At 44.5% G+C, this 27,374-nt stretch overlaps 2 protein-coding genes across 10 annotated transcripts in view; one reads left to right on the top strand and one right to left on the bottom strand.

Annotated features, from left to right (window-relative positions):
* The window catches only part of AK9 (adenylate kinase 9), a 160,785-nt gene extending 146,209 nt beyond the window's left edge, over nt 1-14,576 (bottom strand). For all 7 annotated transcript variants that reach the window (XM_008263360.5, XM_070073706.2, XM_089333824.1 and 4 more), the window contains exons 1-3: nt 14,501-14,576; nt 2,876-3,003; nt 1,585-1,648 (exon numbers count right to left, since the gene is read on the bottom strand). In XM_008263360.5, the coding sequence (XP_008261582.4) occupies nt 1,585-1,648; nt 2,876-2,992 (181 nt within the window). In that variant the 5' untranslated portion in view covers nt 2,993-3,003; nt 14,501-14,576. The remainder of the gene's footprint in view (nt 1-1,584; nt 1,649-2,875; nt 3,004-14,500) is intronic.
* Nucleotides 14,577-15,181: 605 nt separating this feature from the next.
* The window catches only part of FIG4 (FIG4 phosphoinositide 5-phosphatase), a 125,501-nt gene continuing 113,308 nt past the window's right edge, over nt 15,182-27,374 (top strand). Inside the window, exon 1 of one of the 3 annotated variants that reach the window (XM_002714901.6) lies at nt 15,182-15,538. In XM_002714901.6, the coding sequence (XP_002714947.3) occupies nt 15,473-15,538 (66 nt within the window). In that variant the 5' untranslated portion in view covers nt 15,182-15,472. The remainder of the gene's footprint in view (nt 15,539-27,374) is intronic. The other 2 variants (XM_089333823.1, XM_089333822.1) reach the window with 2 other exon arrangements.

Below are 27,374 nucleotides of genomic sequence, written 5' to 3'. Positions count from 1 at the left end.
GCCAAATGATATCACTATGTCACTGGTATTCTTTAAGATTTCCTAGAGGAGAAATATTTTGTTCAAGGGAAGAGGCAAATTTTGAAGTTCTGTGGGTGTGCTATGTATTACCAAATGGTTCTCCACCCTGTCACATCCCTACTATACCAGATCACAATTTTACTAGCAGTATGGAATGCCTACTTCATAACACCTTCTCCAACAATGACTATAGTAATTTAAAAATTTATTTGTTGGTGGGGGGAGAGGGGTATCTCCCACTGACTGGTTCCCTCCCCAAATGCCTGCAACAGCTGGGTATGGGCCAAAGCTGGGGGCCAGGGAGTCAATTCAGGTATCTCCAGGGAACCAGCTACATGGGCCACCACCTGCTGCCTCCTAGGGAATGCATTAGCAGGAAGCTGGAATTGGCAGTGCAGCCGGAACTCTATTCCAGGCACTCTGACAAGGGATGTAGGTGTCCCAAGTGGCATCTTCACCACCAGGCCAAGAACATACCTCGGCTACAGCAGCTTTAAAAGATTCACTGCCAGTTGACAGGCAAATATGGATCAATATTATTTCAATTAAGATTTCATTGACCAACAATGAGGTTAAACTCTTTTTTCTTATATAGCCTTTTTATTGTTACTTTTATGAATTGCCTAATCCTTCTTTTCCTTCTGGTATATAATTTTTTTTCTGGCATATAACTCTACTGGTGAGGATAATACTTACATATTAAGATATCAACCCCTTGTCTTATATACTGCAGAGAATGCAAGGATATAAACAAAAATATACTTTATATACAAAAAGTAAAATTTAGCATTGAAAATAAGTTCTGGCAAGTGGTTTCAAGAAAAGTTGTGAGAGTTCTTTCCTTCTCATGCTTCCTAAGAAGATATGCAGGCTGGCGCCACGGCTCACTAGGCTAATCCTCCGCCTTGCAGCACCGGCACACCGGGTTCTAGTCCCGGTCGGGGTGCCGGATTCTGTCCCGGTTGCCCCTCTTCCAGGCCAGCTCTCTGCTGTGGCCAGGGAGTGCAGTGGAGGATGGCCCAAGTACTTGGGCCCTGCACTCCATGGGAGACCAGGAGAAGTACCTGGCTCCTGCCATCGGATCAGCGTGGTGCGTTGGCCGCAGCGCGCTGGCCGCGGCGGCCATTGGAGGTGAACCAACGGCAAAGGAAGACCTTTCTCTCTGTCTTTCTCTCTCACTGTCCACTCTGCCTGTCAAAAAAAAAAAAAAAAAGAAGATATGCAAAGCACACATTTCCCAAATAGTTCCAAATCAGGCAATTCAAGGGTCTGAGTCAGTAAGATGGAGTCAAGGCCATTTCATAAGCCCCCTAAATCCTATAAACAAAACGAGGACTAATAGAAGGGTGAGGCATGAAGGGATTGATGCTATTATAAAGATAACATGGTAATTGCTGGGTTGATAGGTGGATAGATGTATGCTAAAGCAATTAGAGCAAAATGTTAATCATAGATTCTAGACGGTGGTGGACAAAACAGGTATATGATATTCACTGTATAGTTCTGTTACATATCTTTAGAAGTTTTCACAATAAAGCATTTGGGGAAAAAGATAAAGTTTACCTTCAACACGAATACATTTCCATGTTTGTGCAATCTGATTGGCTAATGTTGTCTTCCCAACTCCCTTTAAAAAGAGAATGACCATTTAAAACCCAGTAGTACAGTCATCTGACAGTGAAAGAGATATAGCAATTTTTAAAGATCCTGTTATAGTTACTATCATATCAATGTTACAACGTATTTTTCCTGTAAAAAATGAGGAATAGACTGCAGGCATTTACAGCTTTGTTTCTTCTACTAACCCTTGTATTGGCCACATTTCCGGAAGTGATTTAAATAAAATCTTTTAAATTAGGAAAATAGCTCTGAAATCAGGAAGCTAAAGCATTATGGAGGTAAACTCTTTCATTGTAAAATTTTGTGATTTTAATTACAAACCACTGCAATTCTATTGACATTCATCAACTTATTTCCCTAAAAAAATTTATAACAACAAATTTTTTGATGGCAGAACAAAATCCTTAACTGACATCTTTGGAAATTATATTTTTAAGATAAAAGGCCATTATTCATGAGGTAATATTTGCATCTGATTGCATTATAGTTGACTTCTCAAAATTCTATTATATTTATAGAAATAATAAAAGTTGTTGGAACTCTCTTTGTGCTTGTCCTAAGGTCCCTATAAAATTAAAGAAGAGATCCAGGAATCATCTCTGGTGCTCTGGAGAGGCTGTTTCATTAGCCAGCTCAGGGCCCTCTGACGCCAGCCATCAACTAGCCCACAGGCTGAAAATAGCACCATCTACAGGTCATTGCCAGAACTGTCCAGAAAGGCAAACTTCTCTGACAGCCATTTTTGGTTTCTTTCTGTTTTGTGGCAAGATGATATGTGGATCCTCTAACACACTGTACGTAAAGACCCAACATTGCCTCTTATTAGCTTCAGGTGTTAACATGACAAGCTCTCAACTTGTCTTGAGAGTGTCCTATCATCACAAATCTGGAAGTCTCACAACAATTTCAAAGAAAGTTGTAGAGGCAAATCCAGTGTGACATAACTTTAGATCACATACTGCTGACAATGATCATGGAGCAGTGTTTGGGTGAATTAATTTCCTCACATTTAAAAATGAACATAAATACATCCTAGGCTCCTCTTAAATTACAATGTATAAAAAAGTTATAAATTTATAATCAATATTATATCACATTTTAAGTTATACAATAAAAACCTGTCATACACTCTATTAGCATACTATATAGTTTTCATTTTTATATGCTAACTTATAAGATTATGGTTTAAAAACTAAATAAAATACTGAGTAATAGGCCAGAAGAGATGACTTACTGGTTTTCCAAATACAGCAAAGCAAACAGGTTTGGACAATAAAAAATTTCTTTCAATCTCATCTTCACTAAATATATCAGCAAAAGGATACTCTTCTGTCTTCTCTTGAGAAGTCATAATGCAAAATACTAGAAAAAGAAAGAGTAAGAATGTTAAAGAACCTAATTGGGTTGGAGTAGGCAGACTACAGAGAGCTGGAATAATGTGTGAATTCACATGGTCCGAAAGCTGCTCCATACCACTAAACACGTGGGTTTTTGTCAGAAATTGAAAATAAAATAAACTCATCTATTATAGTAGCAGTCTCTTAGTTTGAGACACAAACAGAAGTGCAACTACATGCTGTATAAAATAGAGCTCAAATACACTGTCCTGAGAAGATCAGATTAAGGAAAATAGTACATCCATATATGTATAAATACACATATGTCCTTATGCTTACATTAAGTGTATTATATATACATACATAGGAGTATATATATGTTTTGCCACAAACACAAAAGACAATACTAGCTAAGTTTATTAGATTCATATTTTTACATTTTAGGAAACTTTGGCTAATGTTTATAGGAACATATAATGCCTATCAGAATATATATTTATTTATTTTAAAAATTATTTATAGAAATGTTTTGTTATTTTGAGTATTAAATAGATTTCCAAGCACAGAGCCCCAATTTAAAACATTATAAGAACTAAGTTTTCCACTTACAATGGTTCTGTTGGATCAATCAGAAACAAAGTAGGTAGTAGTATTGAAAATTTGTTTTTACATAAAAGACCATTCTCGTCGTCAAGAACTTTTAAATTATTTACATATTTATACTCACAAAATATTTACATATAATCTAGAATATTTCTAATATGTAAATAGTAAAAATAACATAGGTCATAGCTCCCAACCATGATGAAATAACATTAAAAATAATTATAAAAGTACTTTTTAATTTAATTTATTTGAGAGGTAAAGTTACAGTGAGAGGGAGAGACAGAGAGAAAGGTCTTCCATCTGCTGGTTCACTTTCCAAATGGCAGCAACAGCCAGAGCTGAGCTGATCCGAAGCCAGGAGCCAAAAGTCAGGAGCTTCTTCTGGTTCTCCCATGTGGGTTCAGGGGCCCAAGGACTTGGGCCATCTTGTACTGCTTTCCCAGGCTATAGCAGACAGCTGTATCAGAAGAGAAGCATCTAGGACTAGAACTGGTGCCCCATGGGATGCCAGTGCTGCAGGCGGAGGATTAACCTACTGTGCTACAGTGCCAGCCCCATAAAAGTAATTTCAAAAATTCTAATTCTTGGGCTAGTACTGTGGTACGGTGGGTTAAAGCCTTGGCCTACAGCATTGGCATCCCATATGGGCACCAGTTCAAGTCCTGGCTTCAATTTCCGATCCAGCTCCCTGCTGATGCGCCTGGGAGAGCCGTGGAGAATGGCCCAAGTGCCTGGGTCCCTGGACTCATGTGGGAGACTCGGGAGAAGCTCCTGGCTTCTGGCTTTGGATCAGCTCAGCTCTGGCTGTTGCAGCCATCTGGGGAGTGAATCAGCAGATGGAAGATCTCTCTCTGTCTCTACCTCTCTCTGTAACTCTCTTTCAAATAAATAAAATAAATCGTTAAAAAAATTCTAATTCTTGAAAAGTAAAAAGAAATAATGTTTTTCCAAATATTATATCAAAGTAAAATTATAAAATATTAACAAATAATGATAATGTTATTATTTATTAGCACTCTTAAATACTATAATTAAGATGATATACATTTTTTTTAAAAAAAGTAATACTTTCCTTTTAGACTAGCAATAACAACAAAATCTCACAACTGTACAAAAACTATACAAGAAACAAATACATTTAGTAAGAAATGTGTACTAATTATAAAATCTTGCTGGGGCTGGTGCTGTGGCGCAGTGGGTTAACGCCCTGGCCTGAAGTGCCAGCATCCCATATGGGCACTGGTTCGAGACCCGGCTGCTCCACTTCCGGTCCAGCTCTCTGCTGTGGCCTGGGAAAGCAGAGAAAGATGGCCCGACTTGGGCCCCTGCACTCATGTGGCAGACCTGGAGGAAGTTCTTGGCACCTGGCTTTGGATAGGCTCAGCTCCAGCCGTTGTGGCCAATTGGTGAATGAACCATCAGATGGAAGACCTCTCTCTCTCTCTCTGCCTGTCCTCTCTCTGTGTAACTCTGACTTTCAAATAAAATAAATAAATCTTTAAAAAAATCTTGCTGATGGATATTAAAAAACCAATGAAGAACCATAATATGTTTCTATATGGAAAGATTGAATTTTGTCAAGATATCAACCATATTCAAATTAATACATATACTTAAATTATTATTATAATCTGATTATTTGTGTGTGTGTGACATAGTAAGGGGTGCCAGCCCTACCAAATACAAACACACCTATAATATTGTAAAATATAGTAGAGGATGAATCACTTAGGAAAACTGGCTATACATAAAGAACTCTCAAAACTCAACAGTAAAAAAAACAAAAAACAAAAATAAACAAACAAAAAACCCCATGATCCAATTAGAAAATAGGCCAAAGATCTGAAGAGACATTTCACCAAAGAAGCTATACAGATGACAAAGAAACACACAAAGAGATGTTACAGATCATTCGCCATTAGACAAATGAAAATCAAAACCACAATGAGATATCACTATACACTTATCAAAATGGCTAAAAAAAAAAACAAGGACAACACCAGACGCTGGTAAAGGTGCGGAGAAACTGGACCCCTCACATACAGCCAGCAGGAATCTAAAACGGCACAATAGTGTGGCAGTTTCTTAAAAAACCAAAACACACAATAACCATATGACCCAGCAACTGCACTCCTTGGCATTTATCACAGAGAACAGAGGATTTATGTCCACATAAGAATTTATACATGAATATTTATGGCAGCTTTACTCATAACAGTCCCCAAATGGAAATAATCCTGTTGTCCTTCTGCAGATGAAAACTTAAACTGGTCCATCTCTATGGAGTGTGACAGTAACAAAAACAAATGAATTATCAATACACACAACAATCTGGATCAACCTCTGAAGAGTTATGCAGAAGAATAACAAGAAAAAGTTAAGCCCCAAAGCTACATATTTTGTGATTTTTATAAGAGGCAAGTCCAAGATGGCAACATGCAAGACCCACAGAGATCTGTGACAACGGCTGATAAACTACGGCATTCCACAAATGAGCAGCCGAGACAGTGAAAAGAACAAAGAGCAAATGACGCAAAAGCTGATGTCAGCCATCACCGAGGGAAATCACGATTCCTTGCTCAGTTTTCAGGTCCAGAGCCCGTGTACTACAGAGGGGTTTAGGAGCCCTGAAGAATGATCTTACATCCCTGCAAGTATTTACAATCGTGATCTCCCAGTCCTGTTCCAGGAGAACCTACAACCACTCACAGGAGAAATGCACAGTATGGAAACTGGAATATCCTCCTCTTTAAAGGCTGTTGGACACAGGGTCTGAGCTGACACCACTGCCTGGAGATCCCAAAATGCCATCATGCTCCCCTGTGACAGTGAGGAGAAATAGAGAGCCAGTAATACATGGAGTCTTGCTTAAGTCTGCCTTACACCACGTACAGTGGGTCTGTGGGATCATCCCAGGGTTAATTTCCTGGTCCTTGAGTGCATAACTGGGACAGCAGATGGCAAAACCTTCACAGTGGTTCCCTGTCTAGGGAGTTAGATGTCAGTGTGGTAGAAGAGACCAAGGGGCTGGCACTGTGGCACAGAGGGTTAACACCCTGGCCTGAAGTGCCTGCATCCCATATGGGCGCTGGTTCGAGACCTGGCTGCTCCATTTCCAATCCAGCTCTCTGCTATGGCCTGGGAAAGTAGTACAAGATGGCCCAAGTCCTTGGGCCCCTGCACCCGCGTGGGTGGCCTGGAAGAAGCTCCTGGCTCCTGGCTTTGGATTGGTGCAACTCCAGCCATTGTGGCCAATTGGGGAATGAACCATCAGATGCAAGACCTCTCTTTCTCTCTGACTCTCCTCTCTCTATGTAACTCTGACTTACAAATAAATAAATCTTTTTTTTTAAAAAAAAAAGAAGAGACCAAGTGGAAGCTCATGAAACCTGTGGGCAAGATAAACCATAGTAAATCACCGTGGATGAAGAGTGTTACTCGAAATTATTTAAAAGATGCATGGTCCTGCTTAGTTCTCCAGCCTGGCTTGTGCAAAAGACAGAGAGAAAGAGAGTGAAAGGGGACAACAGATGAGGGCAGCCCACTGTAAATCTAACTAAGGTCAGCCCAACTGCAACTGCTGCGCAGATGCGATCTTTACCAGATCAGCACAGCCTCTTGTACTTGGAATGTCAAGTCTGATGTGGCAGATGCATGCCTTCATTTCGATCCCCACCGAGAAAGAGGATCTGAGCAGTCTGTATTCTCTTAGAAGGCTCAGCAGTGCACATTCAGTCACACTGAGGACTCTCCTGCTCGCTGTGACATTACAGTGCAGAGGTGGCTTGCTGATACACAATACTGACAATATCAGAGCTGGTGAGCAGGCAGTGGCAAGCATTCTGGACGCCCTCAGGAGCACACGAGCAGAACAAAGTGGGAGGTGATCCTTGCTGCTTTGGTGAAATTTTAAAGGGCCAGTGACATCTGGAGACATTCTCATAAGGTAAAGGATAAGTTATTGCACCTTACACCTTCTCCCTTTAAAAAAGAGAGGCACAGTATTTTGTAGGTCTATTTTGTTTTTGGAGACAGCATGAAAAGCATACTTGAAAATGCTGTTCTGGGGCCAGTGACGTGGCGCAGTAGGTTAATCCTCCACCTGCGGTGCTGGCATCCCATATGGGCGCCTGTTCTAATACTGGCTGCTCCTCCTCCAGTCCAGCTCTCTGCTATGGCCTGGGAAAGCAGTAGAGGATGCCCCAAGTACTTGGGCCCCTGCACCCGCATGAGAAATGGGAAGAAGCACCTGGCTCCTGGCTTCGGATTGGCGTAGCTCTGGCCATCGCGGCCATTTGGAGAGTGAACCGATGGTCAGAAGACCTTTCTGTCTCTCCCTCTCACTGTCTGTAACTCTACTTCTCAAATAAATAAAATCTTAAAAAAAAGAAAATGCTGTTCTGACCCATTAACAGGTAACTAGAAAAGCTCTGTTTTGTGGTGCAGTCAAAGCAAGAGGAAGCTCTCTAACACTTCCAAGCTACGGCAGCAGGGGCTTTGCTTCCTGGGCCATCCACCTGGCCAGATCTCACGATGCTATAGGTATGCGATGTATGTTATGGAGTTAGAGGAAAGCCACAGCCGGAAGCTCTCTGTGTAGCTCCTTGCAGTCTGCAGCAGAGAGCTATTCTCCAAAGAGCAGCTCTTGGCATGCTCCTGGCTCTGGTAGAGAATGGATTTCTGGGAATAGGCTACGAAGGAACTGCACAATTCACCTGCCCATCATGAGCTGGGTGTGTCAGACAGACCAAGTCCTAAAGTTGGGTAGGCGGAGCAGCAATCCAGGGAATGGTCAAAATAAAACATTGGGTTCAGCATTCCTCAATATAATCAAAGCAATTTATAAAAAACCCACAGCCAGCATCCTATTGAATGGGGAAAAGTTGGAAGCATTTCCACTGAAATCTGGCACCAGGCAGGGATGCCCACTCTCACCACTGCTATTTAACATAGTTCTGGAAGTTTTAGCCAGAGCCATCAGACAAGAAAAAGAAATCAAAGGAATACAAATCAAGAAGGAAGAAGTCAAACTATCCCTCTTTGCAGACGATATGATTCTGTATTTAGAGGATCCAAAGAACTCTACTAAGAGACTATTGGAACTCATAGAGGAGTTTGGCAAAGTGGCAGGATATAAAATCAATGCACAAAAATCAACAGCCTTTGTATACACAAGCAATGCCATGACTGAGAAAGAACTGCTAAGATCAATCCCATTCACAATAGCTACAAAAACAATCAAATACCTTGGAATAAACTTAACCAAGGACGTTAAAGATCTCTACGATGAAAATTACAAAACCTTAAAGAAAGAAATAGAAGAGGATACCAAGAAATGGAAAAATCTTCCATGCTCATGGATTGGAAGAATCAATATCATCAAAATGTCCATTCTCCCAAAAGCAATTTATAGATTCAATGCAATCCCAATCAAGATACCAAAGACATTCTTCGCAGATCTAGAAAAAATGATGCTGAAATTCATATGGAGGCACAAGAGACCTCGAATAGCTAAAGCAATCTTGTACAACAAAAACAAAGCCGGAGGCATCACAATACCAGACTTCAGGACATACTACAGGGCAGTTGTAATCAAAACAGCATGGTACTGGTACAGAAACAGATGGATAGACCAATGGAACAGAATTGAAACACCAGAAATCAATCCAAACATCTACAGCCAACTTATATTTGATCAAGGATCTAAAACTAATTCCTGGAGCAAGGACAGTCTATTCAATAAATGGTGCTGGGAAAACTGGATTTCCATGTGCAGAAGCATGAAGCAAGACCCCTACCTTACACCTTACACAAAAATCCACTCAACGTGGATTAAAGACCTAAATCTACGTCCTGACACCATTAAGTTATTAGAGAACATTGGAGAAACCCTTCAAGATATTGGCACAGGCAAAGAATTTCTGGAAAAGACCCGGGAGGCACAGGCAGTCAAAGCCAAAATCAACTATTGGGATTGCATCAAATTGAGAAGTTTCTGTACTGCAAAAGAAACAGTCAGGAGAGTGAAGAGACAACCGACAGAATGGGAAAAAATATTTGCAAACTATGCAACAGATAAAGGGTTAATAACCAGAATCTACAAAGAGATCAAGAAACTCCACAAAAACAAAACCAACAACCCACTTAAGAGATGGGCCAAGGACTTCAATAGACATTTTTCAAAAGAGGAAATCCAAATGGCCAACAGGCACATGAAAAAATGTTCAAGGTCACTAGCAATCAGGGAAATGCAAATCAAAAGCACAATGAGGTTTCACCTCACCCCGGTTAGAATGGCTCACATTCAGAAATCTACCAACAACAGATGCTGGCGAGGATGTGGGGAAAAAGGGACACTAACCCACTGTTGGTGGGAATGCAAACTGGTCAAGCCACTATGGAAATCAGTCTGGAGATTCCTCAGAAACCTGAATATAACCCTACCGCTCGACCCAGCCATCCCACTCCTTGGAATTTACCCAAAGGAGTTTAAATTGATAAACAAAAAAGCGGTCTGCACCCTAATGTTTATTGCAGCACAATTCACAATAGCCAAGACCTGGAACCAACCTAAATGCCCATCAATGGTAGACTGGATAAAGAAATTATGGGATATGTATTCTTTAGAATACTATACCACAGTAAGAAACAACGAAATCCAGTCATTTGCAACAAAATGGAGGAATCTGGAACACATCATGCTGAGTGAAGTAAGCCAGTCCCAAAGGGACAAATACCATATGTTCTCCCTGATCGGTGACAACTGACTGAACACCAAAAAGGAAACCTCCTGAAGTGAAATGGACACTATGAGAAATGGTGACTTGATCAGCATAGCCCTGACTGTTAATGGACAACTTAATACATTATCCCTCTTAGTATTTTTTTTTTGTCTGTTCTACTTAATATGACTGGTTTAATTCTGTAATTATCACACAGTTATTCTTAAGTGTTGAAAATTAACTGAAATGTGATCCCTGTTAAACATAAGAGTGGGAATAAGAGAGGGAAGAGATGTATAATTTGGGGCATGCTCGGGCTGACTTGCCCCAATTGGTAGAGTTGGAAACATACCAGGGGATTCCAATTCAATCCCATCAAGGTGGCATGTGCCAATGCCATCTCACTATTCCAAGTGATCAATTTCAGTTCACAATTGATCATAATGAAAGGACTAAGAGTCAAAGGGAGCACATAAACAAGTCTAGTATCTGCTAACACCAACCGATAGAATAAATAAAGGGGAGAGTGATCCAACATGGGAAGTGAGATAGTCAGCAGACTCATAGAATGGCGGATGTCCTAAATAGCACTCTGGCCTCAGAATCAGCCCTAAAGGCACTCGGATCTGGCTGAAAAGCCCATAAGAGTATTTCAGGCATGGAAAGCCAAGACACTCTGGCAAAAAGATCTCTGTGAGTGAGATCCCAGTGGAAAGAACAGGTCTTCAAAGAGGGAGGTGCCTTTCTCTGAAGGGAGGAGAGAACCTCCACTTTGACTATGACCTTGTCTAAACAAGATAAGAGTCGGAGAACTCAAGGGGCTTCCATAGCCTTGGAAACTCATGACTGGTGCATAGGGAGATTACTAATGCCATAAACAGGAGTGTCAATTTGTAAAGTCAACAACAGGAGTCACTGTGCACTTACTCCTCATGTAGGATCTCTGTCCTTAATGTGCTGTACACTGAGGCTTAATGCTATAACGAGTACTCAAACAGTATATTTCACTTTGTGTTTCTATGGGGGTGCAAACGATTGAAATCTTTACTTAATGTACACTAAACTGATCTTCTGTAAAAAAAAAAAAAGAAATTATCAATTCCCAACTTGACTCTCACTGGGATTAAACATGACAATAGGTCTGATCTGATTTCATCATCATTTAAAAAAAAATCATCTATTATTTTTCACTTTATGTTTCTTTGTGGGAGCAAACTGTTGAAATCCTTACTTAAGGTATACTAAGCTGATCTTCTGTATATTAAGATAATCGAAAATGAATCTTGATGTGAATGGAAGGGGAGAGGGAGTGGGAAAGGGGAGGGTTGTGGGTGGGAGGGACGGTATGGGGGGGGAAGCCATTGTAACCCATGAGTCGTACTTTGGAAATTTATATTCATTAAATAAAAGATAAAAAAAAAAAAAAAAAAACATTGGGTTCAGGCCCAAGATGGTTTCCAGGACACAAATAAGTTTCATAAAAAGCAGCCCTGACCCCTTATCACCTGTCTCACGTACCACTGGCTCTCTTTCAGCTCACACCTCATGCCCAGTTCCTTGGGAACAGCTGACACAAAATGACAAAGTTTCACGGAGAATGATGTTACGTTGGTGCAGGCTATGAATGGAACGTGTCCAGACTCTAGTGTAGCTCACAGGGGGCCCTGAACGGTGGCTGCTGGAGGGACTCCTCCTGGCAGGCAGAGCTTTCAAGCAGTACTCTTGATCCTCAGTTTGAAGGACCATGCAGAGTGGCTTCGTCAAAGGCCTCAAAGAAGTCAGATGAGAAGAGAAAAAGAGTTCAGGGGAAGAAATGTGTGACTGGACTTAGAGTTTGGCAAACACACTCTTAGCACTCCTCCAATGGGTCACACGCTTGTAGAATCCCCTTCCCTTGAGAGCAGGTGGATCTGCGCCTTGCTTCTAAAGACAGCAAAGGCCTAGGAATATCATGCCGAGCATGCGGTGTGGTAGGAGACTCCAACTTAGTAGACTGGAGGGAAACTTCTTGTTGGCTTGGGAAGCAAGCTGCCATGTTGTGAAAGGACCACATAGTAAGGGGACAGGGGGTGGCTTTCAGGACTGAGAGCAGCCACTGGCCGAGAGCCAGTAAGAAAACAGGGACCTCAGACCCACAGCACAAACAGGTGACTTTAGGCAGCAAAGTGAGTGAGCTTGGGAGGGCCTTCTTCCTGAGCTGAGTGTCCAGATGAAAACAGAGCTTGGCCAGCAGCTGACTGCTGCCTCATGAAGACCCTGAATGGAGGAGGGCCCTGCTGAGCGACCCCAGGACTCCTGCCCACTGAAACTATGAGGTCATGAATGTGTGTTTTAAGCCACTAAATTTGTTATGCAGTATAGAAAACTGACACAAACTGGGCACAAAATCTGTAGATCTCAGAAGAGGCACTGAACAATATGATGGCAGGATGATTCCCTGGTAGATGCCAGTCATTCTTTGACCTTGGTCTTGGTGCTTGCATAATGGGCTCCTAAACAGGCAGCAGGGACGGAGGCAACGGAGGCTGTGCACAGGCTCAACAATGGGCTCCCTCTCACCAAACTGATCTAGCTACTCGTGCTGCCGACTGCTGCAGTACCTGCAGCCAACACAGGGGACAATCCCTTGGAAGGGACAGAACATCCACTCAATGACTTAGGACATAGGACCCTTCATCTTAGGAGGGGCACACAACATGTCTACCTGGTATAGGTTTGCCTTCCCTACCCACAGGGCCTGGGCCATTGCTGCTATCTTAGAGCTTTGTGTCTCATTGACTATCGTGGGATCTCATATAATATCGTCTTGGAGGAAAGCACTTGCTTTATAGAAAAGGAGAAGTGAGAAAGAGGCAGGTGAACATGGCATCCACAAATGCTGCTACATGCCACCTCATCCGGAAGCTGCTGGTCTGACCATATTGGAATCATCTCTTAAAGGAATAGTCAGTGCACTAGCTTGGGACGGTGTGAAGAGTACACTTGGCACCAAGTATAGTCCTTCCAAGGTGAGGAACGTCCTTCGAACCAAGGACTGAAAGTACGAGGGGCCTCTCACGCCATCACTCTCAATGACTGACTGACAGATATGCCGTCTGCTTTCCTCACAGCGCAGGCTCTGCTAGACTGGAGGTACTGGGCTTGGTGGAGAGCAGAGCCGCTTCTATCAGGGGACCCAGTAAAGGTTTCCCTAAACCTACATCTACTGCTGCCTCCCAGTCATTTCTGGCTCCACAAGCCCATGAGGAGGAATTGCACTGGCAGGCGGAGACAGGCTTGCTGCTGCACGACTGGATGAGGACTGTATATCAGCAACTCAGGGGCTTCTCAGAGACATCTCTTGATTGCTTTCAGAACGGCGAATGGGTAATCGCAGCCACCAAGGCCTGGCAAGGCCACAGGAACCAGGGTAACACAGTAACGTCCCTTAGGGATGAGAGCTGGTTAACCTACTGGGCAAGCAACTTATACTAGGGGAAATGGTGGTCAAGGGTAGGAAAACCTAGAATGGGCTACAGTTACTTGCAGTAGCAGATTCTGCAGTTTGTCGCATTAATCTTCATTTTGTAAGTCTTTCTTTTTTAGAAAGTGGGACTAGCCACTATCTTAAAGAACCAGAGATGGTTTCCGTTATGAAATAGAACAGAGTTAAATACTCGTCTTTCAAAGACCCAAGTCAAAGCAAAATGCCATAACCGACATGGCCATATTCTATTTCTTACTAAGCCATTAAAGAAAATTTCGATAATAAGCAAAATTTCTTTTTTAAATGTTGTAATTTCTCAACTCTGAATTTACAATCCAACTGCTAGTATCACTTCATGCTAAGCGTCTGTGCTACGATACCACACTTTCTTAAAAGTTTCAGCCCGCTACTAGCCGTTGGGAAACCTTCTCAGGGCGGACTCGGATCCACACAGGTCTTGTGTGCATCTCCTGGGAAACCCAGCCCTTCTGCCTGGGCTAGGTTAGCCGCCCCTCCAGGACAGCGGAAAACACCCCTGGCCGGTCAAATACGGGAGTCGTTCAAAGGAAAAGTGGTTTTAAAGAAGCAGATTTACGAAGAGTCCTTGAGGTTTCGTTTTGCGAGACAAAAACTGGCCTGGGGTCCCAGCAGGAGGTGAGGTTCCAAGCCACCGATACCAAACTGCCCCCGCGCGGCGGACATGGAGCCCCTGGAGGAAGACTGCTTACCTGCGGACGCTCCCGGAGCTGTTGAGCGGTTGCCCGGGAAACCCCGCGCGGCGCCGCGCAGGGCATCTCGGGGCGGGGCCTCGGGGCGGGCCTCGGGGCGGGGCCTCGGGGCGGGGCTGGAATTCCGCGGCTTCTTTTCTCACCCTCCACGTTTGCGTTTGAGTGTCATTTTGGATTGACCATTACGACGCGCGCCTTTCCACACGTGTGGAAGGGGATAATCAGAGAAGGCACAGACAGTGCCAAGCGGCCCGACCCCGAAGCCGGGGCTTGCGGTTGACACGCGGTTAGCCGCAGGCCTTGCTCTGAGGCAAAGCCGAAAGCTTGGACTTTGGGGGTGATTTTTTCTTAATTCCCTGCACCACACAGCCATTACACAACAGGGATTTTGCTGACTCTCTTAAGGATAAAATAGCTAACAGAGGAAAACCACCGATCCTCGCTGAAGGGTCTGCCAAGAGCCGGTTTCCAGGAAAAAAAGGGCGGAAGTAGGGGGAAAAAATCAGGCCAGTTTGGGAATGGATCTATCAGAGAACTCCCTTCAGAAAATCGCACATCTTCGCCGCCCTTTTCCAAACAGGGGGCGCAGATACACAAGAAACTTCGAATCTGGCCACTTTATCTCCGCCCACATTCCCTCTTGCCCGCACCAAAGATGGCGCCCACAGCTTCTCATTTTAGCAGCACGCAGGTCCTGAGAGCCTCTAGACGGCCTCTCCACGGTACGTCCTCCAGTCCCGCCCCCATCACGACTGGGGCGGGGCTTGCCTGGAGGCGGGTCTCAGGAATCCGGAAACACCTGAACTGCAGGCGGTCATTATAGCTGTAGCGCCCAGGCGGTGTTGTTTCCCACAGGACCTGGGATTCCGGCTCTGAGGTGTCCTCTCGCCGCGTCCCCGGGGCAGTCCGTCGGCTGCCACAAGCTGAGCCGCGGCCTGGTGCCCTGTTGCGGGGCCCTCATCGGCTCGGGCCATGCCCACAGCCGCCGCCCCCATCATCAGCTCAGTCCAGAAGCTGGTTCTGTATGAGACCAGAGCCGTGAGTACCTGGCGCGGCGGGACGCGGGCTGGAGGAAGGCGGGAGCGGGGTCCTGGGGCGGGGTCTTCCCCTGCCCTGCCCAGTTCTGGGGCGGGAGCCCTGGGCCGTGCGCGGGGGTCTGCACCCTGTGTTTGCACCCAGGCCGCTGCTGCATTTGCAAGTATTTGGCAAGTGCAAATATTTACACGTTGGAGCCTTGGCCGGGACGCGCTGGAAGCAGGTGCCTGCGGGACCTCAGGAGCAGTTGCCGAGGTTCCGTGGGAGTCACTGGGCTCTTTTCAGCGTTCAGAAAGTCTGTTGAAGTTCTGGGGTTCATGGTTCCACACGTTACACGCGGGAGTATGGGGAAAAAAAACTTGACCAATGGCTCCGTCACTTTCCTGTTCCTATTTCGTCGATGTTGTGATTGATGTTCATCACGTGGACTTTGCTGAATTTTCTGGTTCTCCTTCCCCCTACCCCCGCACTAACTTAAAAGGAAAGAAAAACTTACTTTATTTAAAGATGGTTAGTTTATATGGGTAACATTAGCTTGCTTTTTTTTTTTTAAAGATTTTATTTATTTATTTGAGAGGTAGAATTACAGATAGAGGGAGAAACAGAGAGAGAGAGGTGTTCCATCCGCTAGTTCACTCCCCAAATGGCCACAACCACTGGAGCTGAGCTGAGCTGATCTGGAGCCAGGAGCTTATTCAGGGCCTCCCAAGTGGGTGCAGGGGCCCAAGGACTTGGGCCATCTTCTACTGCTTTCCCAGGCCATAGCAAAGAGCTGGATTGAAAGAGCGGCAGCCGGGACTAGAACTGGCGTCCATATGGGATGCCAGCACAGCAGGTGGATGATTAACCTGCTGCGCCACAGCACTGGCCCCATAGCTTGCTTTTCACTTTACATTTTTTCTTTTTTTTAAACAAGATTTATTTATTTTTAAAATTTTAAAAATTTATTTATTTATTTGACAGGTAGAGTTATAGACTGAGAGAGAGAGACAGAGAGAAAGGTCTTCCTTCCATTGGTTCACTCCCCAAGTGGCCGCTACGGCCGGCTCTGCACTGATCTGAAGCCAGAAGCCAGGTCTCCCATGCGGGTGCAGGGCCCAAGGACCTGGGCCATCCTCCACTGCCTTCCCCGGCCACAGCAGAGAGCTGGACTGGAAGAGGAGCAACCAGGACTAGAACCTGGCGCCCATATAGGATGCTGGCGCCACAGGCAGAGGATTAACCAAGTGAGCCACGGCACTGGCCCCCACTTTACATTGTTTCAACATGTTTTATTTTAAAACTTCTGTTACTTCAAAATGTTACTTGAATGGCTTCATAAATAGTGAATAAGCACATGGATTCCTAGTTCTCTGATTTGGGGAATGCTGTTGAAAGAACTACATACTTTCTGTGATCTCTTTTTGTTTTTTAAATATTTATTTATTTATTTGAAAGGCAGCGTCATAGAGAGGCAGAGGCAGAGGCAGGGAGAGAGAGAGAGAGAGAGGTCTTCCATCTGCTGGTTCACTCCCCAAACGGCTGCAACGGCTGGAGCTGAGCTGATTCGGAGTGAGGAACCAGGAGGTTCTGGGTCTCCCTCGCAGGTGCAGGGGCCCAAGGACTTGGGCCATCTTCTACTGCTTTCCTAGGCCTTAGCAGAGAGCTGGAGCGAAAGTAGAGCAGCTGGGACTCGAACCAGCACCCATATGGGATGCCAGCACTGCAGGTGGCAGCTTTACCTGTTACACCACAGTGCCAGTTCTATGTTTAAGGCTACTTGCCTCATGGTAATATGACCACAAAGGCTGGGTTCTTGCTTAATACTTTCTACAGGGCTAGAAAGTGTCTTCAGGGGGACATGGAGGGGACAGGTTGTCTCCCATAGAGGTAAACCACACAGTACCTGTCTGAAGTGTCTCAGTTCCAGTGCATTCCTAATAGCCCGTCTTCCTCAGTCATCATGAACATGCAACCCTTGTGGATGCTAAGTGAGCTTTGCTGACAACCTCACTGGGTTAGATCCCGACCAGAACACGAAAGGATCTCATGGTCTGTATTCGTAAGGCTGTGCCTTTCTCTGAAGAGAGTCCTGCAGGTTTATCATGTTGTCCTTGCAATGAAATCTTCCCACTTTCTATAAAATGTGCTGGTAAGCATCCTTGGTTCTAAATAAAGTACAGAAGTTTCAGCCCGATCAGAAGCCACACGCGTGAGGCCTGGCTGAGACGCTAGTGTTCTTTCTAAAGCGCCGTCACGGTACAGGGATCTCCTCAGCCATCTGTGTGGCCCCCATGCTGAAGAGAGGACGCTCAGAACCCCTCAGTCTGGCACTCAGAGACATATCTGGTGCACCCTCAACTTACCGTCTAGTCTTACATCTCCTTTGGTGTCAATTCGGCGGACGTGTATTGAAGGTCAGCACTGTGCCTTGTTTGGCAGTGAGCTGCATTGCTTTCAGTTCCCCATATGTACTCAGTGTTTTTCTGCTGTTCTCTTCCTGTAATGTCTGACTCAGTTAAAACCATGCTGGTACTCACAGGGCAGAGCTGGCAAATGCCTTTGCAAATGTTAGGCTCTCAATAGACACTGGTTAAGGGCACCTAAGGCAAAGAGATGTGCACTGTGAAACTCTGGAAACTGAAGCTCACTCTGGCCAGCTAGGAGATCGAAAGGACGTTTATCAGAAGGATGTTTGGAGAGCCACTGAATGGAATCCTTGGGGGATCCTGTCTCCCCAGCTTCTGGAAAAGCAGGAACAAGATGGCAGGATGGAGAGCCCTCCCTGAGTGCTGCCACAAACATAGGGCAGGTACTGGGAGTGAGAACCTGATTGGCTCAGGTGTGCTTGGGCACCTGCACCTGGCTACAGGACACCTGGCAGTGATGGCTGGGCTGTGGACACACCCTTCCCTTACAGGGACTGTTGGGGGCCAGGCACCCACCCTGCCAAATGTCTAGTGCGTTGGTTCTCTGAACCACGGTTTCCTTATCAGTTAAGTAGGTGATTCTTCTTGTTGATACTTATCTTAAAAAGCTATGAACAGCTGGCGCCGTGGCTCACTAGGCTAATCCTCCGCCTTGTGGCGCTGGCACACCGGGTTCTAGTCCCGGTCGGGGCGCTGGATTCTGTCCCCGTTGCCCCTCTTCCAAGCCGGCTCTCTGCTGTGGCCAGGGAGTGCAGTGGAGGATGGCCCAAGTACTTGGGCCCTGCACCCCATGGGAGACCAGGATAAGTACCTGGCTCCTGCCATCGGATCAGCGCAGTGCGCTGGCTGCAGCGTGCCGGCCGTGGCGGCCATTGGAGGGTGAACCAACGGCAAAGGAAGACCTTTCTCTCTGTCTCTCTCTCCCACTGTCCACTCTGCCTGTCAAAAAAAAAAAAAAAAAAGCTATAAACAGGGGCTGACACTGTGACATAGTAAAGGTTATACCTCCACCTGTAGTGTCAGCATCCCATATAGGTACCAGTTCGTGTCTTGGCTGCTTCACTTCTGATCCAGCTCTCTCCTATGGCCTGAGAAAGCAGTAGAAGATGGCCCAAGTGCTTGGGCCCCTGCACTTACATGGGATACCCAGAAGAAGCTCCTGGCTCCTGGCTCCTGCTTCACATTAGCTCAGCTCCAGCTGTTGAGGCCATCTGGGGAGTGAACCAGCAGGTGGAAGACCTCTCTTTCTGTGTCTCCCTCTCTCTGTGTAACTCTACCTCTCAAGTAAATAAATAAATCTTTTTTTTAAAAAAAGCAATAAACACAAAGACTTTTTGAGTAGTAATCTCAAAGTTTAAGGAATACAAATAACTCAGGAAAAGATATAAAATTGCTGGCAATGAAATAAATCCTAGCAGTTAAAAAAGATCTGAAGTATGTTGTATCGTGAGAATAATAGCTAATGTTTCAGAGTATTCAGTCAGGCACTGTTCAAAGGATTCTACAGATATTTTATTTTATTTTATTTATTTTTACTGTGATGCCCCCATACTTTGCCAGACAAAAGCAAATGTCTTTCTCTCTCTCTCTCTTTTTTTTTTTTTATTCTTGAGAGGCAGAGAGAGAGAGAGATAAGAGAGTTGGTTTCCATCTACTGCTTCACTCCCCAGGTGTCCACAGTGGTCAGGGGTTGGCCAGGCTTCAGCCAGGAACTGGGAATTCCACTCTGGTCTCCCACATGGGTAGCAGGGACCCAGCACTTGAGTTATCACTGTGGCCTCTGGGGTCTGCATTAGCACAAAGTCAGGAAGCAGAGCCGGCACTCAAACCCAGGCACTCTGATGTTGGACACAGGCATCTTAACCCCTAGGCCGAATGCCTGCCTGTTATTACTTCATCTTCATAAAACCTCTATGAGGTCGCTGATGTTACTGCTATGACTCCAATGGCTAATATTTTTATTTAGTGAAAGATAAAGACAAGGCAAAGAGAGTTTAGGACCATGTTACATGAGGTGTGGTTGGACCTGCGGAGAGAGAGATTTATAACTGAACTGTGACAAATTGCATCTAGAAACAGATTAAATGGTTGGAAACTTTTTTTTTTATTTGACAGGCAGAGTGGACAGTGAGAGAGAGAGAAAGGTCTTCCTTTTTGCCGTTGGTTCACCCTCCAATGGCCACCGCGGCCGGCGCATCGCGCTGATCAGAAGCCAGGAGCCAGGTGCTTCTCCTGGTCTCCCATGCGGGTGCAGGGCCCAAGCACTTGGGCCATCCTCCACTGCACTCCCAGGCCATAGCAGAGAGCTGGGACAGAATCCGGTGCCCCGACCGGGACTAGAACCCCATGTGCCGGTGCGGCAGGCGGAGGATTAACCTATTGAGCCATGGCGCCAGCCTGGAAATCCAGTTTGTGATTTGAATTTCTTTGCCTTTTTTTTTTTTTTTTTTGGTTTTTTATTATAGAAAGTCAAGCATATACAAAGTAAACAAAATAAAAATTCCTGTGTATCCATTTCCCTGCTTCAACATTACCAGCACCCTGTCATTCTTCCTATCTATAATTCATTTCACTCCCACCTAGTTTTTCAAGTTCTTTTCCTTGAGAGAGAATTGACGAAGTTTGAGATGCACAAAGCAAAGTTGTAGAATTTGGACAGAATGGGATGGGGGTTTAGTTCAAGATGGCACACTGTCATGCGTGGCAAGTTGAGCTGACTGTGAGCAAAAGACTTTGGTTTCTCGCCTCATGAGGTTTCCATAGAACTCCTTGAATGTCCTAGTGATGTGGCAACCAGCTTCATCCAGAGAAAGTCATTCAAGAGCAAAAAGGACAAAGCTGCAATATCTTTTGTGTCCTGGCCTCTGGGGTCACACTCTGTCATGTCTGCAATTTGTTACTGATTACACAGGTCAGCCCTGCTCAGACAGATGGGGCAAGTAGCAGGAGATGAGAGGAAGGGCTCTTAAAATCTGACCACTACAGAGATTCGGTTCACTTTTTTCCATACATCAGTTGTTCAGCATCATTTGTTGAAAAGATTATCCTTTCTCAGTTGAGTTTCTTTGGCATCCTTGTGAAAAACTCACTGAATAGATGTCAGTCTACTCCTTAACTATTTTGTTTGGTCAGTTTTCTTTTGTAACATCATTATCAACTTGATCGTTGTAGTTTTACAGTAAGTCTTTTTTTTTCCTTTTTTTTTTTTTTAAAGATTTATTTATTTATTTGAAAGTCAGAGTTACACAGAGAGAGGACAGGCAGAGAGAGAGGTCTTCCATCCGCTGGTTCACTTCCCAGATGGCCGCAGCGGCCAGAGCTGCGCTGATCCAGAGCCAGGAGCCAGGAGCTTCTTCCAGGTCTCCCACGCGGGTGCAGGGGCCCAAGGACTTGGGCCGTGTTGTACTACTTTCCCAGGCCATAGCAGAGAGCTGGATCGGAAGAGGAGCAGCTGGGACTAGAACCAGCACCCATATGGGATGCCAGCGCTTCAGGGCCCGTGCTGGCCCCTTACAGTAAGTCTTAACATCAGAAAGTTGCCCAACTTTATTCTTTTTGCAAATTATTGTAGCTATTCTAGATCCTTTGTGTTTTCGAATGAATTTTGTAATAGGCCTGTCCATGTCTGTTGAAAAGGAATTGTGATTATGATTTGGATTTTACTGAACCTGTTAACCAATTTGAGAATTGAAGTTATATCACTTATTTATTAAAGAGTTATGTATTTATTTGAGAGACTGAGTGAGAGAGAGAGAGAGAAAGAGAGAGAGAGCGCTCTTCCATCTAACTGCTGATTCACTCCCTGAGTGGTCACAATGGCTGAGGCTGGGCCAGGCTGAAGCCAGGAGCCAGGAATTCCAACTGGTTCTCCTATTTGGGTGGTAGGGGCCCAAGTACTTAGACTGTTTTCTGCTGCTCTGCCAGGTGCATTAACAGGGAGCTGGATCAGAAGCAAGCAGCTGGCGCTCTGATAGGATGCTCGCAACTCATAGTGTCAGCCCCAAATCTTATCATTTAGAATGAGAAATACTTCTTCCTTCCCCATCTGGATGCCTTTTATTCCTTTCCTTGTCTTACACACAGACTAGGACCTTTTATGTTGCTATAACAAAATACCTGGGTCTGGGTAATTTAGAAAGAAAAAAGCAGTTTTATGGCTCATGGTTACGGTGGAAAAGCAGAAGGCAAGCAGACATGTATGAAAAAAAGGCAAAATTGGAAGCCAGATGTTTATGGCTATATGCTCTTGTGACAATTAATCCTTTCCCTTGAGCACCAATCCAGTCTCACAAGAAAGACCTTAATCCTGCTTAAAGGCCCACCTCCCACGTGACTACACTGGCTGTAGAATTTTTATGTGAGTTTTGGTGGTGTCACACCTCTTCTAAACCATAGCAGACCCCTGGTATAAAGATGAATACAAGTAGCCAAAGCACTGGTTGTTAGAATTAGTTTTGTGGCAGAGATGCAATGGGACAGATAGCCAAAGAGAGACAGACAGAGGAAGTTCACATCTGCTGGTTCACTTCCCAAAGCCAACAATGGCCAGGGGACCACAGCTAGGAGCCCAGAACTCAATGTATGTCTTCCCTGTGGGTGGCAGGAGCCCAGCTACTGGAACCATCATCTCATTGCTTCCCAGCGTTTGCAGTAGCAGGAAGCTGGAGTCAAGGCTGAACTCAGGTACTCTGACATGGGACATGGGCCTCCTAACTGACGTCTTACGTGTTGGGCTAAATACCCACCCCCAGAGCTGACAGCCCTATCTTGGTCTTGATGTTAGGGGAACTATTTAGTCTTTCACTACTTAGAGTAATGTTAGCTATTGGTTTTCATAGATGCCTTTTATCAGGTTGGGAAAGGTTCCTCTTTCTTCTTACTCACTGAGAGGTTTTTTTTTTTTTTTTAATTGTGAATAGTTGAATTTTGCTCAATTTTTTTTCTGTATCCACATATGGCATTTCCTTTATTTGCTTACTATGATCAGTTACATTAATTCATTTTCAAATGTTAAACAAGCCTTAAGTTTTAGTTCATGCCATATTACTGTTTTCATGTATTATGAGATTCTATGTGCCAATATTTTGTTAAGGATTTTTGACTTTATGAATGTGTTCAGGATATTGGTCTATCATTTGCTTTAACATCTTTGTTTGATTTTTCACATTAGAATAAGTTTAGCCTCATAAAATGAGTTGAAGTGTTTCTTCTATTTTTCAAAAGAGACTAGATATTGTTTCTTTTTTTTTTTTTTTTTTGCTAGAATTCCTAATGAAATATTTGGGGCTGAAGTAGCTTTTTGGGGTGAATTTTGATAATGAATCAGTTTCTCTAAGAGACACAGGGCTATACAGATTTTCAGTGGGTTCTGAATCAGTTTTGATACATTGTTTTTTTGAGAAATTTGCCCATTTCATCTTGTTTGTTGAATTTATTGACATCAAGTTGTTCCTAATACATCCTTATATCCTTTTGATGTCTGTAGGATTTGTGGTAAAATTTTCTGTTTTATTCCTGACATTGGTATTTTGCATTCTTTCATTTTTCCTGCATCCATCTTGTTAGAGATTTATGAATTTTATTCACCATTAGAAAGAACTAGCTTTTGACTTTGATTGCTTTTCTCTAATGTTTGCTGTCTAATCAATTTCTGCTTCTAAGATTTTAGTTTCTTCTTCTTAATGGATTTTGAGTTAATCAGTGTCTTTGTTTGGGCTGCTATAACAAAATATACAAACGAGGTGGCTTATAAACAACGAAAACTTATTTCTCATGGTTGTAAAGGCTGGGAAATCCAAGTTCAAGGCACTGGCGGCTTCAGTGTCTGGTGAGGGCCCCATATGCCCTCCCATAAGAGTGTGAAAGGGGCGGGCAAACACCCTCTGGCCTCTTTTATAAGGGCGGGAATTCCATTTGGGAGGGCTCTGCCCTCATATCCTAATCACCTCCAAAAAGCCCCACCCTTTCAAAATTTTATTTATTTATTTGAAAGGCAGAATCACAGCCAGAGGGAGGGGAGAGGAAGAAAGGAAGGGGTGGGAGCGGGGAGACAGACAGATATTGAAGTCAAGATCTCCCATCTGCTGGTTCACTCTCCTAAATGATCACAACAGCCAGTGCTGGGCCAGGTTGAAGCCAGGAGCCAGGAATTCCATCTGTGCCTCCCACATGGGTGGCAAGGACCTGAGTGCTTGGGCCATCTTCTGTTGCCTTCCTGGGTGCATTAGCAGGGAGCTGGATTGGAAGCGGTGCAGCTGGGACTTGAACTATCACTCCGATATGGGATGCTGGTGTTGCAAGTGGTAGCTTAACCCGCTCTGCCACAATGCTGGCCCTAGCACCACCTTGTAATACTATTGCATTGGGGATTTGTTTTTAAACAGAGAAAGACAGACACAAACACACAGAGTTCCCATTGCACTGGTTCACTCTGCAGATGCTTGCAATGGCCAAGACTGGGCCAAGCTAAATCTGGGGGCTGGACTCCCAATCCAGGTTTTCTACATGGTTGTCAGGGACCCAACTACATGGGGCATCATCCGCTGCCTTCCAGGGTATGAATTAGCAGGAAGCTGGAGTCGGGCCAGAGTCTGGCATTGAACCCAGGCACTGCAATATGGGTTGCAGGTGTTCTGACTGGCATCTTAACTGTTAGGCCAAAGCCTGCCCCAGGGGATTAGGTTTCAATGAATGAATTTTGGGGGATATAAACATTTATACCATAGCAATCAGTTCATTTTTTTTTCTAGTTTCATAAGGTAGAATTTTAGATAATTTACATAGTTTTTTTATTCTAATAGGAAGCATTTAAAACCATAAATGTCAATAAAATAATAATCAAAAAGCCAACAACAGGGGGCCAGCATTGTGGCATAGTGAGTAAAGCTGCTGCCTGTGATGCCTCCAGCATCCTATATAGGTCAGTTCAAGACCCAGTCTTCCACTTCCGATCCAGCACCCTGCTAATGCACGGGAAAGCAGCGGAAGATGGCCCCAGTGCTTCAGCCCCTATACTCATGTGGGAGATCTGGAAAAAGCTCTTTGGATCAGCCCAGCTCCAGCCTTTGTGGCCAATTGGGGAGTGAACCAGCAGATGGAAGATACGCCCCCCCCCCCTCCCTCCCTTTCTCTGTAACTCTGATTTTCAAATAGATAAATAATTCTTATTTAAAAAGGCTAACAACACAGATAAAATAATAATTGCATCAAGAGCAGATAAAGCATTATATCCTTACATGCAAAAATCTTTTATAAATGGATATGAAAGGGGGCTGGTGCCATGGCTCACTTGGTTAATCCTCTGCCTGTGGCGCCAGCATTACATATGTGCACCAGGTTCTAGTCCCGGTTGCTGTTCTTCCAGTCCAGCTCTCTGCTGTGGCCCGGAAAGGCAGTGGAGTATGGCCCAAGTGCTTGGGCCCTGCACCCGCATGAGAGACCAGGAAGAAGCACCTGACTCCTGGCTTTGGATTGGCGCAGTGCTGGCCGTAGTGGCCATTTTGGGGGTGAACCAACGGAAAGAAGACCATTCTCTCTGTCTCTTTCTCTGTCTATAACTCTACCTTTCAAAAAAAATTGATATGAAAAATAAAACACCCAAAAGAAAGGAAAGGAAATGAAAAGGTAATTCATCAAAAACCAAGTAAGAATATAAAAAGATACTGAACTTGCAAGCAAAGCAACAAATGAAAATAGATTATAATTTTCACCTATCAGAATGGCAAAGCTTGGCCAAAGTTGTTGGCAAGAATGTGAAAGAAATGGCATTTGCTGGGGTCGGCGCTGTGGCGCAGCAGGTTAATACCCTGGCCTGAAGTGCCAGCATCCCATATGGACGCCGGTTCTAGTCCCGGCTGCTCCTCTTCCGATCCAGCTCTCTGCTATGGCCTGGGAAAGTAGTACAAGATGGCCCAAGTCCTTGGGCCCCTGCACTCGTGTGGGAGACCTGGAGGAAGTTCCTGGCTCCTGGCTTTGGATCAGCACAGCTCTGGCCACTGCAGCCATCTGAGAAGTGAACCAGCAGATGGAAGACCTCTCTCTCTCTCTGTCTCTACCTCTCTGTAACTCTGTCTTTCAAATAAATAAAATAAATCTTTAAAATAAAAAGAAATGACATTTGCTGTGGTTGATGGGCATGTATGAGTATTAATAGATTACTAAAGGATGAGGAGATGTATTAAGTGTCCAATGGACTATCTCTTGTCCCAAACCTTCATTTAGAAGGAAATTTAGAAGGGTGAACTTACTCCCAAGATGAAGTGCAGGTTGTCATTATCACCTGTGTTTCGAGGTGTATTTGTGGACTCTTTGGAGAGGGAAGGGAGTTAGGTTTGTAGGAGGCATGCAGGAGGAGTGTTTCCGCTGTGAAGGGGCAGCCCCTCACAGACACAGCTGTTTTGTCTGGCACCCAGCACCGTCCTGTGGTCCTTCAGCTCCTGTGACCCTGCTCTGGTCTTTGTGTACCCTGTGGCTTAGGACTGATCCAGCCCAAAGCGACCAGAAGTTGCCCACAGGAGTTGTACCAACTTGAAGTTATCATGGGTGAAATTGCAGTTTGCCTTAGATGGTTTCTAACTTATGGGTATCTGCCCTTAAAATGTGATGCTCTAGGGGTATTACCGTCACAGTAAGTGACCATTTCATACCAAAGAGATGAGCACATGGCAGTTGACTTTACCCCAGTTGGACTCTGTGGGTGTTGTGGTCCAGCAGTTGGGATGCTGCTCGGGATAGCAGCATGTCATATCAGAATGTGTGGGTTTGAGTCTCCATTCTGCTTCCAGTCCAGCTCCCTGCTAATGTGCACTCTGGGAGGCAGTGAGTGATGGCTTCCGCACTTGGTCCCTGCCACCCAAATGAGAGATCTGGATGGAATTTCTGGCTCTAACTTGGGCCAGCCCTGGCTGTTGCAGGTATCTGGGGAGTGAACCAGTGATTGGCAGATCTCTAGCTTTCTTTCTCCTCCTTTGATCAATCAATAAATAAACAAAAACAAGTAAAAATAAATGCAACTGGTAACTGAATAGAACAAGGATTGCTTGTGTCTGTGTGTGTTTTGTGAGAATAAACTTTACACTTATAGTTCAAAATTGTTAAATTGTATCAATTAATTAATTAATTAATTAATTCCTTACCTTGCATCAGAAAGGTTTAAGGAGACTTCCTCCTCCATCACCCCCTACCCTGATGTCATGAGAACCACATCAGAAATGATGATTTTTAGTTAATTAACCTTGATTTGTGGACTCAGGAACAGGAGAACAGTTTAGGGTGTGGTGGGGTAAGGGATTGGAGCAGGGAACCAAATGGTATGGAGTCGGAGAGAGAAGAGTGGTGGTTGTAGCTGGATTAGGAGGCGTGGCCGGGGTGACAGTTTGACACGTGTTCCTGCAGGGCATTTGAAGCCCTAACAGGGGGGCCTGGAGACATCC

This window comes from Oryctolagus cuniculus, chromosome 5 (assembly GCF_051225735.1).
Source record: "Oryctolagus cuniculus isolate XC-2025 breed Fujian yellow rabbit chromosome 5, ASM5122573v1, whole genome shotgun sequence".
Taxonomy (NCBI): domain Eukaryota; kingdom Metazoa; phylum Chordata; class Mammalia; order Lagomorpha; family Leporidae; genus Oryctolagus; species Oryctolagus cuniculus.
The sequence above is the reverse complement of the archived record's forward strand: the minus strand, read 5'-3'. Positions and strand labels throughout refer to the sequence as shown.